Source organism: Nannobrachium achirus (genome assembly GCF_963921795.1).
Source record: "Nannobrachium achirus genome assembly, chromosome: 23".
Classification (NCBI taxonomy): Eukaryota; Metazoa; Chordata; class Actinopteri; order Myctophiformes; family Myctophidae; genus Nannobrachium; species Nannobrachium achirus.
Genome location: NC_137830.1, coordinates 38,491,404 through 38,510,079, shown reverse-complemented (window position 1 = coordinate 38,510,079; position 18,676 = coordinate 38,491,404). Strand labels below are relative to the sequence as shown.

Below are 18,676 nucleotides of genomic sequence, written 5' to 3'. Positions count from 1 at the left end.
AGTACTGTGACACATGAATAGCTTCAGTTGTAGTTTTGCAAGGTTGGAGAATTCAATTTGTTGTACCGTGCAGTAGGTCCGACTGGGGTGCTGCCATTCATAAAACCAACATGAATGTAATAATGGCAATTTTCATGCGCCATGCTCTTACACTATCTGCCATGGAGCTACCGAGTAGTTGTGAGTGGGAGCAAGCAGTTCAGAGCACTTGTACTCTGTGTGTGCGCGTGCGTGCGCGCGCGTGCGTGCGTGCGTGCGTGCGTGCGTGCGTGCTCTTCCTGCTGATGCAGTAGCATCAAGGTTATCATTATCTAGAACGTTCAAAGGGAAGCCGATGAGCCTTGTCTCCTTGAACAGCCCAGTTGTATACCTGGGTTTCTTGCACGGAGTTACATAGTTATTTTTAGGCTCTTTCTGGGATAGCAGCAGCTTCCTCTTCGTGTGCCGTTAGACCGCCTCCACCAGGCTGTTAAAAATGGGTCAGGAGGAGTTCACTTTCATTAACCACTTCAACCACTGTTTCCCTAACCCAGGTTAACCCCTGGTTAACCGTAACCCAGGCTGTGGAATTCCACCTCCACTTTGTGGACATTGTTTTAAACCCCACCGCAAACAATGTTAATTAAGTCTACTTTTTTCAGGTGAAACGGCAAAGAGTCAAACAGTCTTTAGCTTTGATAGTTAGTTATCTGCAGACAGTTTGTGAGCAAATCGACTTGCTTCTTGTGCGTATTAGAGCCCGAACGATACTGGATTTTGGGGTCTGAAACTGATATTATGGACAAAGAAATTATATTGGCTGATATCAGTCCGCTTAAACAGTAAGCTTCTCTGAAAATGTAGCATAAATAGAAGAATTTCAAAGTTATCCCAAGCATAATTTTACACATTACTGTATGTTGTGTAAAGATATATTTAATATTGGACATGGGTCAGGCTCTAGTGTGCATGTCCGAGATGGTGACTTCTTCTTTGGTCGAAATGGAACATTTTGGAAATAACTATTAATTTACAAAATGTCTGTCTGTCTGTCCGTCTGTTGTCTATATGCATGCTGACTGATACTAAACAGTGTCGCATGCTGAAACAGTGACCAAATTTGGAGATGACTGACATCACTGACTGACATCACGGAACACCATAGATGGGCATAAAGGGGTGAAACAGTGCCCAAATTTGGAGATGACTGACATCACTGATACGTCTTGAAATCCTACTCTCCTACGAGCCGATACTTTCACCTCACTACACAACACAACCACGGGCAAGGGCTAGTAGAGATAATTCACTAGTACAAAAGTGCTTCACATGAACAATTTGGTGTGTGTGTGTGTGTGTGTGTGTGTGTGTGTGTGTGTGTGTGTGTGTGTGTGTGTGTGTGTGTGTGTGTGTGTGTGTGTGTGTGTGTTTGCGTGCGTGCGTGCGTGCGTGCGTGTGTGTGTGTGTGTGTGCCTCTCCATAGTCCTCCTTAACAAATAGTGACGTGATCTTCCTGAAGCTCCATGCTCCATGGGACGTGCTGTGTCGCTATGCAGAGCTCATGAATATCCGCATGCCGTTTAGGTGAGTGGACACAACGCTCCCTCAGTCACAGTACTGTTGTTATTATGACTGCTGGAAAACACTTTGGCCTTGTCCAGGGAAGTCGCACCAAATTCTGTTCCCTGGGTACAAGGATTCACTGCGGGTCCCCCATGAATGTTCTTCATAGTGGGAGGGCCGGGGGTTTAACCCATTTAGACTGGGAACGCATTATTACGCATTATTTTGGGCTTTTAACTATTGAAAAATATCAGATATACAAGCTCACTGCGCGGCACTGAGTGCCGCGTTGCGAGCTTGTAGATCTGCTATTTTTGAAAAAATCTGTGCAGGTCTTTGAATATTTTTGACCCGATTCTATACTGTAAATGCCTTCTAAATCCTTCTAAGGGTTTTTGAAAAACCTATGTTTCTATGTCAGTGGTTTCTCAAACCTTTTCATGTGAAGGACCCCCAAAATGATATGTATTTGGCCACGGACCCCCATCTCAAAATATTTAGTTCCAGGGACCCCCCAAAAGCAAAATCTGAGTTACAAATGTTCGCTTAAAAAATACATATATACAAAGATTTGCACACATTTTCACGACTTGTATATCTGACTTGTATATCTGCTATTTTTCAATAGTATAAAATAATTAAGGCCCCTCCACCTTGGGCCCTGGTAACTCAGTCCCACTTTTCCCCTCCTTGTGACACCCCTGCTTGTCTAGACTGCAGTGCAGTCATATCCGTTTCTCGAATACAATCTTCAGGACTGACTGTCCATGGTTATTTACAAGTGATCAGATCAGATGTATGTATTCAGACATCGGCGACCTACAGTACGTTGTACAGTATGCATCTGGTTGCTGTGGTAACGACACAACGCTATGGGTTTGAGTTATGCTTAGTTTATACTCCATTCGTGCGACTGTGTTGCTCCCCGAAAATAGCCGATCTACAAGCTCACAGCACAATGCATCGTTAGCTTGCAGGTCTATTTCTGGCACGTGACACCTTCGTACGACCAAGTATAACATCTTAACACTTTTATAAAGAAAGTCTTCCTGCAGTCTGGATTTGACTTCATTATGTGTTGCGTTGTGAGTGCAGTGAGAGATTGATATCCCATTTGAGTAGTTAGTGTCCAGACTGAGACGCATGTTTAGATATCTCAATTTGAATTGCATTCCAAGCCGCCTATAAAGGTGGTTCAAATCAGATTAGCAAAGATCAGGACTGATCTGGGTTGCCAGTTTGATCATAGCCTTTGTGCTCCAGGTACTGTAGGCTCGAAGAAGGAAAAACCAAGTCATGGGGGCACCTGTAGTGCTCAAAACCCAAACGCTATAGGTTTAGAACCCAGATGCAGAACATGGACACAAACAGAATGTATCTATTTATCTATTTATTCAGTACAAATCCATGGAAAGCCAACCGGTCTAGTAAAGTTTAGACTGACAAGACGCAGCTGCAGAAGACAGGCAGGGAATGGAGATCCAGGTTGGCAGACTTCCGAGACACAAAACCTCCAACGTGACTAGGTGTACTGTGTCCGTGATTGACTGGCAGCAGAGTATTATGATCTGGCAGAGTGGTAGAGGTTGAACCGGTGTTTTATACTATATAGGGAGCTGATTGCAATGATTAGCACCTCGATCTGTCTCCTGTCCTGCAATCAGAACGAGAGAGATAAGCCAAATCCCATTACTCAACTTTCTGCCTCCTCCGTGTGCTTTTGGAGGAGCCGAGAGCAAGGTCTTCTCTATGCTAATGTTTTCATCAGAATGTGCGATGTTTCTCCCCCTAACATGACAACCCTCCCAGACTCCGGAGTGGTACAGCGACCCAGCTGTGTGACATGTCATAAGTAATTGCTGTCGATTCAAAATTATGCTGACTGGGTGAGGAGTGTTCCCACTCCATAAAGCTCACCCGATCGATTCTTCCTTCCTCTTCTCTCCTCCTTGCCTCGAGACGGGGCTATAAGGCCAGGCACGTGCACACATAGACATCAAAGGGGGCTGGAGCCCTTGCCTTTTATCCGTCTGTAAAAAGTGCCCTCTCCAGAAAATGAATGCAGTTTTTACTATGGTGAAATAAATGCAAATGCCCTCTTTCCATGCCATACCTGAAGGCAGCATTCAAGATAATTGCCATCCTTAATTATAATGTGTAGGTTCCAAGTTGGGAAAGTGGTTTATGAATCAAGTTAACAAAGCCCCCTTCCAGTATTTTTTGGTGTTTGTCAGCTGTTTAATGTGTTCCACTGACAACCTGTCCGGCAGTGCTTTACTGTACATTGATTCCAGGGGCACCAAAGGCCCTGCCATTTTATTATCTTGGATTTTATGTCGTCTTGTAGGTGAGAGCAGAGGAGCGTAGACACTGCTGCTGTAATGCTGAATTCACACCGAGAGCTGCATCAATTTCTCTCGCTCCCATTTTATACATTTTTTGAATTGAATAAGCGAGTTGTTGTCCAGGGAGAGCCCTGCTGCTCCAAGCGGCTCAATGAAGCCCAGCAGGAGAGCTCACAGGCAGGGAAGAGCAGTACGACACTCACCACACATTGTAGGTTGGAAATACTATAGGCCATGCAGTTGCATTATATTTCATGTTCAACTGCTAGTTAAAAAACTTTGTCAAAGGACGACTTCACCCATTTTCAACCTTTCTTACCATATACTGTAATTCAGTGGTCTTCAACATTTTCAGGCCAAGGACCCCTTAGCTGAGAGAGTGATAAAGCAGGGACCCCCACTACATATTGGATAAAATTGTGTTGGAGATTAAAAATGTTCATAGATTTCTTAGACAGAGTAGACTTGTTTGACAGCACTATCATCAGTGTAGGTTGTTGGTCTAATGTGTATTTTTAACCACTTGAACCATCAATACTTAGTCTGACTGCTCTTGTTTCCCTCTACACCAAACCTCTTTGCAAAGAATAGCAGATCTACAAGCTCTCAACGCCTCTCATTGTGCCACGCTGTGAGCTTGTATATATGCTATTTTTTTTATAGCTAAAGCATAAAATAATGTTTAAAGTGATAATGCGTTCCAGGTCTTAAGGGTTAAGGTGGCAGGGACCCCCAGAATAAACAGTAAATGAAGTTATTATTGGCTTAATCCATATTAATTGTAGTGTTATTAGTAGTTGTAGTAGTGGTATTAATAGTAGTGGTATTAGACTATAGCTGTATACTGTGCAAATATTGTTTATGACACGCTCAATACTATTAATGACGCGCTCAATATTTCAGGAGGAAAATCTATTATATGCACCGGAGGCACAAGTTTATGACTCGGTGAGTGGCAAACTTATACTTCAGTTTGATTGATTTTCCTGAAACAAAAAATGTGTATATATATATTAATAATGGATTAAAACCTGCCAACTATGCATGCATTCTGAACTTTGCTTTTAGGATGGAGAAACGGATCAACAAGTTCCGCGGCTGGCTTCCTCGCAAGCCTATGAAGTTGGATGAAAACTTGCCGGAACTGGAGGAGAACGAGAGCTTTACCGCTCCGTTCAGTCGATCCAGAATACACCAGTGAGTTTGTCTCTGTATGTGGGTCCTCTCTAATGCTCGCTATAGCAGTGGTTCTCAACAAGGGGGGTCCCCAAATTATTTTGGGGGGTCCCCAGATGATTAACTTAATGTGCAACGTTGTTTTCTCACTCAACAGTAAACAAACCAACATCAAGTTTAAGTGTACAGAGGGTATCTACACATTTCTAAAGTGACAATTTAAGGACTTTTTAATACCTCTAAAATTACAAATTAAACATTGGCCAAATTGTCAAATATTAGAGGCAGAAATCGTGAAAATAGCCGATCTACAATGCCTCGTTGTGAGCATGTAGATCTGCTATTTTCACGATAGAGCCGTGTTATACGAAACGTGTTATGCCTCAACTATTAGTGCTCATAGGTGGGGGTGTGGGGGGGGTCGGTGGTGGGGGGGGGGGGGGGGGTCGGGGGGGGGGGGGGGGGGGTCCAGTTAAAATATGATTATTTTGGGGGATTATTTCACAGCCTGAGGTTGAGAACCACTGCGCTATAGGACTCTGGCCTGTCACAATTATTACAAAATCGTCTAATCGCAATTATTTGACATAATCACAATTAATCTGTCATAATCCTCATAATCGTTTACATGTTGAAAAACTTTCATATTTTCAAACATTTTCCAAAATAGGGGAAAAAGCAGATCTACAAGCTCACAACGCGCCGCATCGCGTTGTGAGCTTGTAGATCGGCTATTTACACTATGAATGTTCTTTGACTGAGCCAACCGGTATTAACTCATTGAGTGCCTATCCCGAACTAGTTCGCTTTATTATCGCATCCCAGAGTGCCAATCCCGAACTAGTTCGGCTTTTTAATAAAATAAAAAAAATGAAAAAAAAAAAAAAAAAAATTTTTCAATTTTTTTTTTGTCCTCTGTTTACAGAGGACGATATTTGCCGATATTTGCTGATATTTACCATCCACTCCAATGCAATCCAGGATCTTTAGAGCTCATTTTCTCTGTTTTTTCTCCCATGCATGAGGTGTGCAAGGTTTAATCATGGCTAAGTTGACGAAAATCTAAATCTAAAATGCTTGGTAGCCAATAGCTAACTTCAAGCTAACTTCATCCTCTTCCTGTACATGCACAAAGGAAAGTGTTCTGGCAAGTCATGGCTCCAGGGCTTGGGCATGCATTACCAGCATATCTCTATTATTCTCTGGCCACTGGGCGCCCTCTAGTGGTGATAGGCTGGCATTAAATGAGTTAAGTTGTCAAATATGTCAGTTGTTTCTTTGTATATTTAAGTTATGTGTCATATCTGCTATGTGCAACTTCAAAGCCTACAAGGCAAACACACAATTAATTATTTGAGTGACAATATTAATCGTCATGTAAAATGTCATAATCGTGACAGCCCTAATAGGACGGTGCCATTTTTGTCTTCTTGCACTGTGTCTCATATAGGCGAGCTGTGGGTAGATAAAGTCCCAGATTACATCATGGGGCATCAAAATCCTTTGCTCACCATGTGGAGTATAACCACATGTGAAAAACATTTTTTAAACACCAGCATCTGTTTACTCATCATGCTATAACATGCTATAAGTATAACTTGTAAATGGTTCTGTGTCTCTAGTGTGAGCTAGTGAAATTAAACCATTGACGCTCTAGTCCAGATACATAAAAGTTTTTGTTTTGTTAACTTTTTCACTTGCTCTTATAGTCCGAAATGTCTGAGATCTGCAACATGTCCCTTTAAATAATAATCCCGTTATACAGCGCCCACATACTGTATCCTATGTGTCCACTGCTGCTTCTCATTTTAGAGTTATACTCTTTCTAAATCTTTGGCAAAGTCTCTCTCGCCCACACACACACACACACACACACACACACACACACACACACACACACACACACACACACACACACACACACACACACACACACACACACACACACACACAGCATCAGTATTCATTCCTGCACATAACGTGATGTTTTTCTCTTTTTTTTTGCTACAGTTTCATTATTCACAACAAAGACACATTTTTCAACAACGCCACCAGGAGTCGCATCGTCCACCACATCTTGCAAAGGATTAAATATGAGGAGGGTAAAAATAAAATTGGTGAGTTTTATTTGTGTTTATTTCGATATCACTTTATTAGAGTGTACAAGTGGAAATTACAGGAACCATTCATACTGGCTAATGCACAGATGATGTATTTAGTATTTACTGTAGCTAAATGAGACACGAGAGAACACACCTAGAAACAACAAAAGGGGACGAGTGTGTGTGTGTGTGTGTGTGTGTGTGTGTGTGTGTGTGTGTGTGTGTGTGTGTGTGTGTGTGTGTGTGTGTGTGTGTGTGTGTGTGTGTGTGTGTGTGTGTGAGTGTGGATACATGGGTGGGTGAGGGTTGCCTGACTGCGAGCGCCAGACATCTCACACCACACTACGTGGGGGGAGAGAGTCTGAAATTGAGGGCAGACATTCTATTTCGGCGGGGGGGGGGGGGGCTAAAGCCTATTGACGTCACACACACACACACACACATACACACACACACACACACGCGCGACGGCGACGTGGCGTGACATTGCAAAAATACGTTATTTCTCATAACATATTATATGTCTGCATGTTTACGTTAGTGCAAAATGGTATTAAAACGTGAAGAAACGGCACTATTTCATAGTTTATTAAAATAATACGAGTCGAGTCTGACTCCGCCATGACAGTTTTCACGGACCAATCAGAGTCCACTAGACTCTCACGTGGGCAGAGGACACCAATCAGAGTCCACGAGCGAGTCTCACGTGAGCTCAAGAGCTCTGTTTGGAGGGGGCTGGGACCGGAGCAGCCACACACGTGCCCCAAGCATACAACCCTGATTGGCCCATTCAATGCGCCCGCTCTTTGGGCGCTTTCGAAATAGATTAAAATGTGTGCAGCTTCAGTCCACACTACACACCACCCACCAGCAGGGGGTGGTGATGTGCGGACTGAAGTGTCAGGCTAGGGTGAGGGACATGTGTGTGGGTTTCCCAACTGGTCTGAGCACAACGGTGGGGGCGCGGGTGGGTGTGAGATGTAAGGGAACGCTTGTTTTGGGTGGAGACAACGGAGGCACACCGTCTCAAGCGGACTTGAGCCATGTGAGAGGCACAGAATCACAAATCTTCGTCCCCCTGACTTTCGGCACCTCCGTGCGGTCCAAGTGAACACAGCGGAGCGCTCCCTACCTCCGGTTCAGCTCAGACCCGTTGGGAAACTAAAGGTTGCGAGGCCGACACAGTGGCGCCACTACGCACACACACACACACACACACACACACACCACTCTATTGGTGTGTGCGCGCGCAATATATTACGCTTAGGGCACCCAAATGGTCAGCACAGCAGCGGCAAACTTTGCCCTTTTTGTAACCCGACAGTGTGTGATTGAAAAGCAAACGACTTTGAAAGCTTGCAGGAAACCGTCTGAATAAGCTGCGCTGGGACGAGTTCAAGGTCATTAATTAGTAATGGCGATGAGGGCTGCGTTTTTCTCCTACTGGCAGTTCGTCTACCTCGTTTGATCTTTCTCCATCATTCATGCTTTCTTTTTTCCCTCAGGGCTTAATCGTCTGTTGGGCAATAATTCATATGAGGCAGCTTTTCCTCTTCACGAGGTAATGTGGTTTAATTGATTCCCTTTTTGCACGTAACTATACATTGACCACTGCTTCTCAATCTTGTTGATGTGTGACCCCTGAAAAAGACTCGTTCAGCAGCCACATGCTGAACAAATACTAATTTGCATGCTTACAGACTCCTATAGGCCCGTCGTACAGATTTTTGGGAGGGGGTCAAGATCAAAGACCTGGGCCCCCCCTCCACGTGGGCCCCCCTCGTTTTTTTTTTTTTTTTCACAGGAAATTATTAATTTTTAAAGGGGGGGGGGGGGGGCAACAGTACCCTTCGCCACCCCATATTGGCGGCCCTGCCTATAATAATACATTACAACAGCGAAACATACTATATTAGGCCTTTGGTTCACTCTGACTGGCCATTGTAGGGTTAATGGCAAATTACAATTTAACAATTTTACCTCATGCATGGATTAAAGTTGCATTTCTTTTATTTTGAAGTTTTGTATTTACGTACATATTAGTCTCGCGTAGCCAGACAACTATGCCACAATCTCTGAATGCTATATAGAGTCTGGAACAGCAGCTCCCTAACGGCGAGTATCGAAAACGGGCATTAACGTTCAAAAAAATATATTTTAAAATGTCATTTCTGCTAAGCAGCAAGCTAAACATGCTTATATGATTTTTATTTATATAATGATAAATGTGTGTGATGTGAGACGGAAACGGAAGTTACGTGGGGGCTTCACTTCCGCTTCATCTTCGCACTCATCATTTCTTCCCCGGTCTGCCAGACTGTATGCTGGGAGCATTTGACCAAATCGCGGAGGCAACAGTCTGGCCACGCGAGACTACGTACATATGGACAATAACAAGCAGGTGGTCAAGACGACCTGCCTTTCCATACCCATCAAAAATGGCTAAAGTGGCGGAAAAATTATAATAATTGCCCACCCCTGCTTTAGAGCCATAGAACACTGACTTTAACCATTATTATGCTTTAGCTATTAAAAGAATGCAGATATGCCACGCTGCGAGCTTGTAGATCTGCTATCTTTTTCTAAGGTTTTAGAAAAACTCATGTTTCTATGACAGTGGTTCTCAAACTTCTTCACGTCAAGTTCCCCCAAAACTACATGTATTTGGCCGCGGACCCCCCATCTCAAAATATGTTGTTCCAGGGACCCCCAGAGGCAGAGATATTTGAGTTACAAAAGTTTGCTTTGAAAAATATATATTCAAAGATTTGCCAACATTTTCACGATTTAAAAAATAAACAGCAGATCTACAAGCAAGTGGGGAAATGAATCCCACCTGTCATGTTGCACGTCCCATATTTATGCGTGAATTTAAAGAAGTTAATTGAAGGACTTTGTGTGAATGTCATGGAAACGTGGGGATTTTTCACTAAATACACATTTTCTGCCACAACATTCAAATGGATTTGAAACTTAGATGACGAGAGTTGACCCCACGTCGCAGCATTTAAAGGGATATTTCACTTTCAAAAAGCTTTTGGTCATTTTATTGTCTAATCAGCCAAGTTGCTCGATTCCGTATTTAGATATTTGATATTCATTTCATGAGACTTGCCCCCTTCCTATACAAAGTACCCATTGTAACTTCAAACTCCATTTTAAAGGAGTAGTTCACCCCCAAAATGGACTTTTCTTCTATCAATTACTCACCCCATGGAGACTTCAGTTCAATAATATTTATTTATTGAACAGGTTGAGAAATCACTGCACTAAACCACTGATACACTGTGTTTTAGTGACACATAATATTATGGTCATTGATCAGCAGCATTGTGGACATCGCTATTCATTTAACATATGTGTATGTGTGTCTGTGTATGAATCCACCTTCCCCATCCTGTGTCCTTGTGTGTTTGTATATCCATCTGTGGTACATCTGTTGTGTGTGTGCGTGTGTGTGTGTGTGTGTGTGTGTGTGTGTGTGTGTGTGTGGGTGTGTGTGTGTGTGTGTGTGTGTGTGTGTGTGTGTGTGTGTGCGTGTGTGCGTGTGTGTGTGTGTGTGTGTCTGTGTGTGCGTGCGTGTGTGTGCGCGTGCATGCGCGCGTGTGTGTGTTATGTACATGCTTGGACAGGGGAGCCACCGAAGCAAAAACTCGGTAAGGACACACGGAGCCGATAACCACCGCCATCTGCTCTATGAGTGCTGGGCCTGGTGGGGAGTATGGTACAAGTATCAGCCACTGGACCTCATAAGGTACTTTATAGAGACAAAGCCACAAACTGACTACATAGACATTTTCAGCTGTATTTTAACGATTATAATATAATTATCATAATTAACAACAACAAAGTATGATCATCAAGAAGTAGCCAAGAGTCTACTGTACCAAAGAACTAGCTTACTGATACAAAACAACAACAACAACAACAACAACAACAACAACAACAACAAACATGCTATATAACAATAGAGGGTATGCACGTGACATCATCATCATACCTGGAAGTTATGTGGGAACGCCTAATGAGTGGCAAACAACTACTTTCTGGCCTTGACAGGCTGACAGCCCATACATCCAAACAGAAAAGTCCTATCTGATTGCATTAAACGAAGTTAAACAACCTTAAACTCACTTTGCCACTCGATTTGCCATTCACTTAAAAGAGAGCACAATCATTTGCATGTGCTCTTTCTGCTAAACGTGTTTTGGTGTTTTGCCCCAATAAAATATTTGTTTGTTGTTTTTCTTTTGTAATTGCAGCATCAAAAATTGAGGCTCTCTTTCAATAATGAGCCCAATATTTTAAATAAACGTTGAATGAAAGGATGTGACGGCATCCAAAGATGTGATCTAACAAGAAGTTGTTCTGTCCTTTTAGGAAGTACTTTGGGGAGAAGATCGGCCTGTATTTCGCCTGGCTGGGCTGGTACACTGGGATGCTGTTTCCCGCAGCGCTGGTGGGACTCCTGGTGTTCCTCTATGGTGTGTTCACGCTGGAACACTGCCAAGTCAGGTAACGGGAGCTCCACTCCTTGTCGTAATCTGCACCAGGGCCTGACCCACATCCCAGCATCCCCCACGTCATCTTTGTAAATAGGGCTTAAATGGTTAAGCTGTATTATAGGGCCATCGACGAATATTCCAAATTCGAACATGATATGAAATTGTAAAAATACACTGACGTTCGATTGTGATAATTGAAATTTGACAGTGGGAAAGAACAAAAAGAAAGCAGCACTGCCGTAGCTGTCGCGTGTGTGGGTTTGCCATCGGGTCTGAGGCCTTAAAGGAGACATCCAGACCAAAACACATATAGGGTTAAATCTGCCTTTTATCATACCCCTTCATACCTGCTTTAGTCGATTTTTTTCATAGTTGCCCCTGTTGCTAGATTTTGGCTGCCCCTGTTGCTAGATTTCGCAGGCTCTCTCATAACTAACACAGTGGATTGTCCTTAGGCTAGTGTGGTCAATTCTTTAGCTTCAAAGTTAGTATTTTTTTATTGGATTGTGTTTACACAACGTCCTGAGATCAACCAAACCGCTGTTTTGACCTCACAGGCAGCCTTACTTGTCAAGCGGCTTCTGCTCTGCACCAGAGCCAAAGAAGGTCTCAGCAAGAACAGTCACCAACGTCATCTGGGCTCCATGGGTGGCGGGTGGCCACCGGTGGCCACCCAAAATAACATTAGCGTCTATGAGCACTTCGTCACTTCCGCCACCCAAAAGTGTCATGGCGGCGTCCCATGGTGTGCCAACTTCCGGGTGTTGTCTGTTCCTGCCTAACCTTCCTTGACCAGAGCAGGGAGAGGAGAGGCTAGAAAGGGAGGGAGGGAGGGGTCTGTTTGACAAGTAAGGGTGCCTGTGAGGTCAAAACAGCGGTGTGGTTCGTCTCAGGACGTTGTGTAAACACAATCCAATAAAAAAATACTAACTTTGAAGCTCAAGAAATGACCGCACTAGCCTAAGGACAATCCACTGTGTTAGTTATGAGAGAGCCTGCGAAATCTAGCAACAGGGGCAGCCAAAATCTAGCAACAGGGGCAGCTATGAAAAAAATCGACTAAAGCAGGTATGAAGGGGTATGATAAAAGGCAGATTTAACCCTATATGTGTTTTGGTCTGGATGTCTCCTTTAAGCTAGATGCAGTATAGCCCCAAATTTAGAGTCAATATTTTAAACTCAAATCTTTGCTTCTGGGGGTCCCTGGAAAACAATATTTTGAGATGGGGGTCCGCGGCCAAATACATATCATTTTGGGGGTCCTTGACATGGCAAAGTTTGAACTACTGATATACTGTATAGCAACATAGGTTTTTTCAGAAAACTGTTTGGATTTTGAAGACATTTGTAGAATCGTATATTTGGCCGCGGACCCCCATCTCAAAATATTTTGTTCCAGGGACCCCCAGAAGCAAATATTAGCATTAAAAATGAATTTGGGTCTTGCCTTAAGCTGGATGCAGAATAGATACACGCAGCTCAGACCTGTTGGCAAAGGAATGGTTGCGTAGCTGTCTACCTCACGAGTTCTCACATGGCTCTGGGTCGCTGTGACCTTGCACAGCAGCTGGCCTTGGGAGATCACAATGACAGACGGGAGGCACATAAGGTCACTTTAATTGATTAACTATTCAAATGTAGGTCACGCTGAACGAGCGATCCGTCAGAGTTCACAACCCCAACTTGGCCGCAGAGAGAGTGATTTGAACTAGATTACACAATCTAAAAAGACCCGTTCGGAAATACTTAAGATTTTTGTCAGTAACGTTACATGAATTGATTATCATTTCCTGTTTCATGTCTAGGAAATATATACTTTTTATTCCATGTTTGTCACATCACAGCATGCTCGTAACATTGAATGTCTGTACTATCAATAAATGCAGAGAAGCCAGATTATTATTTTTTTTATAATAAGGACATGTTGTGTGAGATTGCCTTGATGTCATGTTGTTCTTTGAGCTCACGCTGGCTTGCAGAAGGGTAATTAAATGGAAAGGCCAATCATCACCACTTAGCAGTATTTGGGCTAAAATAATTTTAAAGGGCATTTTTACTCTTACCTGTATTCCATTTTGAAGTGGACTTGTAGAAAACTGATGCAACACTTCCCAATGTGTTACTGTACATTATGTGCATTTAATTCATAGTGGTGAATTAAAGGGATATTTCACTTTCAAAAAAACTTTTGGTCCTTTGATCGTCTAATCAGGCTTTTATGAACACCCTGAACAGTTTTTAATTTGCTTGATTCAGTATTTAGATATTTGATGTAAATGTTACCAGGCCCTCCTCCAGGGCTTCTCCCCATACACACCCATTGTAACTTCAAACTCCATTTTAACCCTGATAGATTCATTAAAAACACCCATTATGTTGGTGACTCATACTACCCTCCTAATACGTAAGAAGGCCGTTTCTTTTCAATAACTTTTTTCATTTATTTGTAATAATTCTTTGGGAAAATGGAAAAAAAATAAAACAACAAATAAATGGCCTGCTTCTTCTGATTCAAAGAGATTCAAACAGACTGGGGTGGTTACAAAAATATCCAAACAGACTCTATTGGTTAGACCTACAACCAATCAGAGTAGCGCAAAGGTGATACACCCGCCCATACTGGGCCCTGGTTGGTTTCTCACAACCTAAAGCCCTCCCTACATTTGCATACTGGGCCCCTGGTTGTTTTACTCACGACTTGTGAGCCGTGAAATATTTGAATAACCGGGCCAGACCTAATCTGCCAAGGGCAATTTTTCTTTGCAATGGCAGATTTGTCTGCCTACGCGAGGCTATTTCAAATTGACCATTTCAGAGGGTAAATTAAATCAGCAAATTCACAAAAAACCTTACATTCTGAACTTTACATTACAAACATACTCTCTGTATTATTTCATAATTTATAAATTCTTACTAAAATTTGTATTCTGTTTTACTGAAAGCGAACTAATTTCCGGCAGTATTGTGTGTATTTATTGACCTATGGATAACTTATTCGTCATTGTACAACCTCGCCAAAGAGAACTTATTTTCAATCAGTTTGTGTTTGTCTGTGTTTCCCCAGTAAAGAAATCTGCCAAGCCACAGACATTATAATGTGTCCCATTTGTGATGAATACTGCCCCTACCTGAGACTGTCAGACAGCTGCATCTATGCCAAGGTAACATTAAACATAAATTATAAAGACTAGAGCCCGGTCGATATATATAGTTTTGGCCGACATACTGTATGCTGTCAGTGTCAGCCATTATTTGACTTTTTTCGATGACATCTGTATCTGTATCTACAAGCTCACAACGCAGCGCGTTGTGAGCTTGTAGATCGGCTATTTTTTGGCAAAGGCATTTGATAGAGAGTGAAAAAAAGAACGTATATTATAAGTACCTTTTACCAATTATAGAGGGTTTAATTGGTATAGGATATGCATTTCGGCAAATAAAAGGTGAATTGATCCCAGTGCATGACGGAGGACGATATCACGATAAATTAAATCTCCACGATACGATTATCGTGAGTGTTTTTTATCACGGTAAACAATAATATCGCGTATCGTCCCATCCCTACTGCATATACCGGTACACCAAAAATGGTGAGGATTTCATTCAATTACTGTATAAGCAACAGTTAACTCTTACAGTGACAGTTAACTTTGTGAATTCTCAAATTCTACACTGTGAAAATACACGGGCTGTCTGTTTTGCATGACCTTAGTGTTATCTGATCGGGTAGCTGATTCTGTAATATTCTCCTTATTTATTTTACCTTGTACTGTGTTTTGGACTAAATGAAGAAATGTAGACCCATGGAAGGCTGGCCAACTATGATACCAGAGTATGTCATTCAAAAAGTCATTGGAATTTACTATAAACACACGGTTGCCAAGTTATCTGATATCAAGTGTGTAAGGCTTGGTAAGGAAATCCTGGAATTTATTGGATTAAAGTATTTTTATTAACTTAAGTGCATAAGTGCATTTTATTATCATACGATTATTGTGTTGTTTACATTACTTTGTCCACAACCATTTCAGTAACATTTTACTTAAAGGTCGGGTCAACTATAACAATATCTACCAGTAAGACACCTAAGGGTGAAAAGCGACATCACCCTAAAGGGCGAGGTCGCGCAACATGGGCTTAATATTGATGGCATAAAAGGGATTCTATTGTATGGGCATTCCCAGATATGGGCTTAATATTGATGGGCATAAAATGGATTCTATTGGGCATTGCCAGATATGGGCTTAAAATTGATGGGTATAAAAGGGATTCTATTAGTGTGCTAACAGGGCATCATCTGGGAATCAGATGTACAGTAGGCCTAGAGTTCAGCTCCATGTATGGAGATCTATCTCCATGTATGGATATCCAGGGTTTGATCTTTGATGAGGTGAAGTCACAACAATGTGATGTCACAATGTCAACAAACAGGTCAGCAGCTATAGACATTGAGGCGCTGCTCACGTACGGACAAGATGTGACGGTATTCATAGTTAACTGCGATCTACGGTCGCAATAACATGTTATACTGTAACAATGTCATGATGCATTATAAGCTCAGTGAAACAGCACATTGTAACCTACCTTAACGTAGTTAGTTATAAAGTGTGTTTGTTATAAGTTGTTTTGCATAATGTGTTTGTTAATTGTTATAAGTTGTTATGCATAATTATAAACATTTTTAACAAGTGTTATGAAGCATTTTACGCATTATAATGCAATATGATGCATTACAAATGTGATTATAATACATATAGACCTGACCTCTAAGTAAAGTGTTGCCTGGTAGTTACTGTATTATGCTGTTCCACTGACTTTATAATGCATTATGACCAGCACTTGTGAATTACATTATTATTGTAAGTTATCATATTTCATAAACCTTATGTTAAGTTGTTATGCCTAATTGTAACATTTATAACAATGTCATAATTATTTGTAAGTGCATTATTTGCATGCATTACAGACCCAACCTTAATATAAAGTCTTACCATGATGTCTTAAACCATGGATGAGAGATCTCTTCATGCAGGATTGAATTGTAGCGTTTCAATTGTTGTTTTTGTGTTTGTTCTGTTTTCAGCTCACTCATTTGTTTGACAATGGGGCCACTGTGTTCTTTGCTGTATTCATGGCTGTCTGGGGTAAGCTTGACATTGTTCAGTCCATCTCCTCCAAACAAAACATTGCACTCTGAATTGTGATGCCTGTTCAATATTGATGTAGTAACTTCTCAGAAATATTAAAGGGGAAACCACCCATTTTCAATATTGAACTATGTCATTAAAGGAGCTATAGTCAACTTTTTCTTGAAAAACGGATGCTAAAGTAAAAATAAAAAACATCGAAACTATTTTATAAAAAAAAATAAGCTTCATATATGTGTTTCTATTCAAAAATGACCACAAAAAGCGTAAAATAATGATAAAATAATCATTTTGGCCATTGTCAGAACAAAGTGTCGGCCCTACAATGAAAAGGTTGACTATAGCTCCTTTAATATACCTTAGAGGAGTTGTGATTGTGTACTTTGCAATACAAACCCCAAAATCAATCCTCCAGTTCTAGGCAACACAGAAGGGGGGGAACTTTTTTTTAATTTCCACACAACTCCTCTAAGGTATATTAATGACATAGTTCAATATTGAAAATGGGTGGTTTTCCCCTTTAAAAGCCTTACATTTACTTTAATTCATTTGTTTGTTTGCACTCTGAGTCTGTACACATTCCATTGGTTTCATGATACTGTACAGTATATTGACACTAAGCAGTGATAAAAAACTAAAACTAAAAAACAAACCGGGTCTAGAAACTGCATGGCTTCTCTGTGAAGTCAGTACTTGTAGGCCAGTCTGGACTGGAGTCATGTGGAACTCCATATTTTGGCCCAAAAATCCATGTTTGGGCAAATTGTGGGGGACATCGATGGTTACGTAGGTAACCACGGTTATGTGACCCGATTGGATCACTCCAATGTGGGTATCACTCCGCGGCGGAGGGATACATTCGAGGTAAGGAATAACTGATTCACTACCGTGCACACCTGTGCGTGCGTGGTTGGGGGTGTGGCTACCCCTATATAGACACACCCCAACCACGCGCGCTTGCTTGAAGATCATTTTCGAGGCGCCTCAAGCACCACGACAGGATTGGAGTGATCCAATCGGGTCACATAACCGTGGTTACCTACGTAACCATCGTTATGTTTCCCCTCATTGGATCACTCCAATGTGGGTATCGAATTACCCGATTCATCTGGAGGTTGAGGTAAGAACAGACAGGTCAAGAAGGCTGAAGCCTAGAACCTACCCCAAGCCGGCCGCCACGTCTGAGAGGTCAGGAAGAGCCGCCCAGAACTGCCGCCACCACTGCACTGGGTGCGGCCACATTGACATGGTAGAATCTGGCAAAGGTGGCCGACGAGGCCCAAGTGGCTGCGGCACACACTTCAGAGAGTGGGACCCCCCGCAGGAAGGCCCTAGATGTGGCCATGCCCCTGGTGGAATGAGCCACCACACCCACTGGCTCAGGCCTACCCGCCAGCCTGTATGCTAGTCGGATTGCATCCACAATCCAGTGGGACAGCCTCTGCTTCGACAGGTTTGACCCCAGGACCCGCTCGTCATGGCACACGAAGAGCTGGTCTGTCCTGCGCAGCGACTGCGTGCGATCCACGTAGGCCTGCAAAGCCCTCACGGGACAGAGCACACTGGGGGCAGAACCATGCTCCTCCCCATCTGCCGAAGGGGAGAAAGCAGATAGAGACCAGGGACTGTTGACATACCCCTCAGGCAGGACCTTCGGCAAGAAGGAGGGATTCGGTCGAAGAACCACACTCCTCCGATCAGGCCCCATTTGGAGGCACTCCGGGCTAACCGACAGGGCATGCAACTCACCAACCCTCTTGGTGGAGGTGATTGCCAGTAAAAAGGCCACCTTCATAGAAAGGTGCTTCAGCGAAGCTGCCTCGAGAGGTTCGAATGGAGGCCTAGAAAGAGCTGACAGA

The 18,676-nt window shown here is 42.6% G+C and overlaps 1 protein-coding gene across 1 annotated transcript in view; it reads left to right on the top strand.

Moving 5' to 3' along the window:
* Window positions 1-18,676, top strand: part of LOC308308606 (anoctamin-4-like) — an 87,426-nt gene that overhangs the window by 28,977 nt on the left and 39,773 nt on the right. The window contains exons 5-13 of the mRNA XM_080754035.1: window positions 1,463-1,563; window positions 4,791-4,835; window positions 4,956-5,084; window positions 7,074-7,180; window positions 8,671-8,726; window positions 10,798-10,919; window positions 11,546-11,680; window positions 14,735-14,831; window positions 16,754-16,814. Coding sequence (XP_080610161.1) covers window positions 1,463-1,563; window positions 4,791-4,835; window positions 4,956-5,084; window positions 7,074-7,180; window positions 8,671-8,726; window positions 10,798-10,919; window positions 11,546-11,680; window positions 14,735-14,831; window positions 16,754-16,814 — 853 coding nt within the window. The remainder of the gene's footprint in view (window positions 1-1,462; window positions 1,564-4,790; window positions 4,836-4,955; window positions 5,085-7,073; window positions 7,181-8,670; window positions 8,727-10,797; window positions 10,920-11,545; window positions 11,681-14,734; window positions 14,832-16,753; window positions 16,815-18,676) is intronic.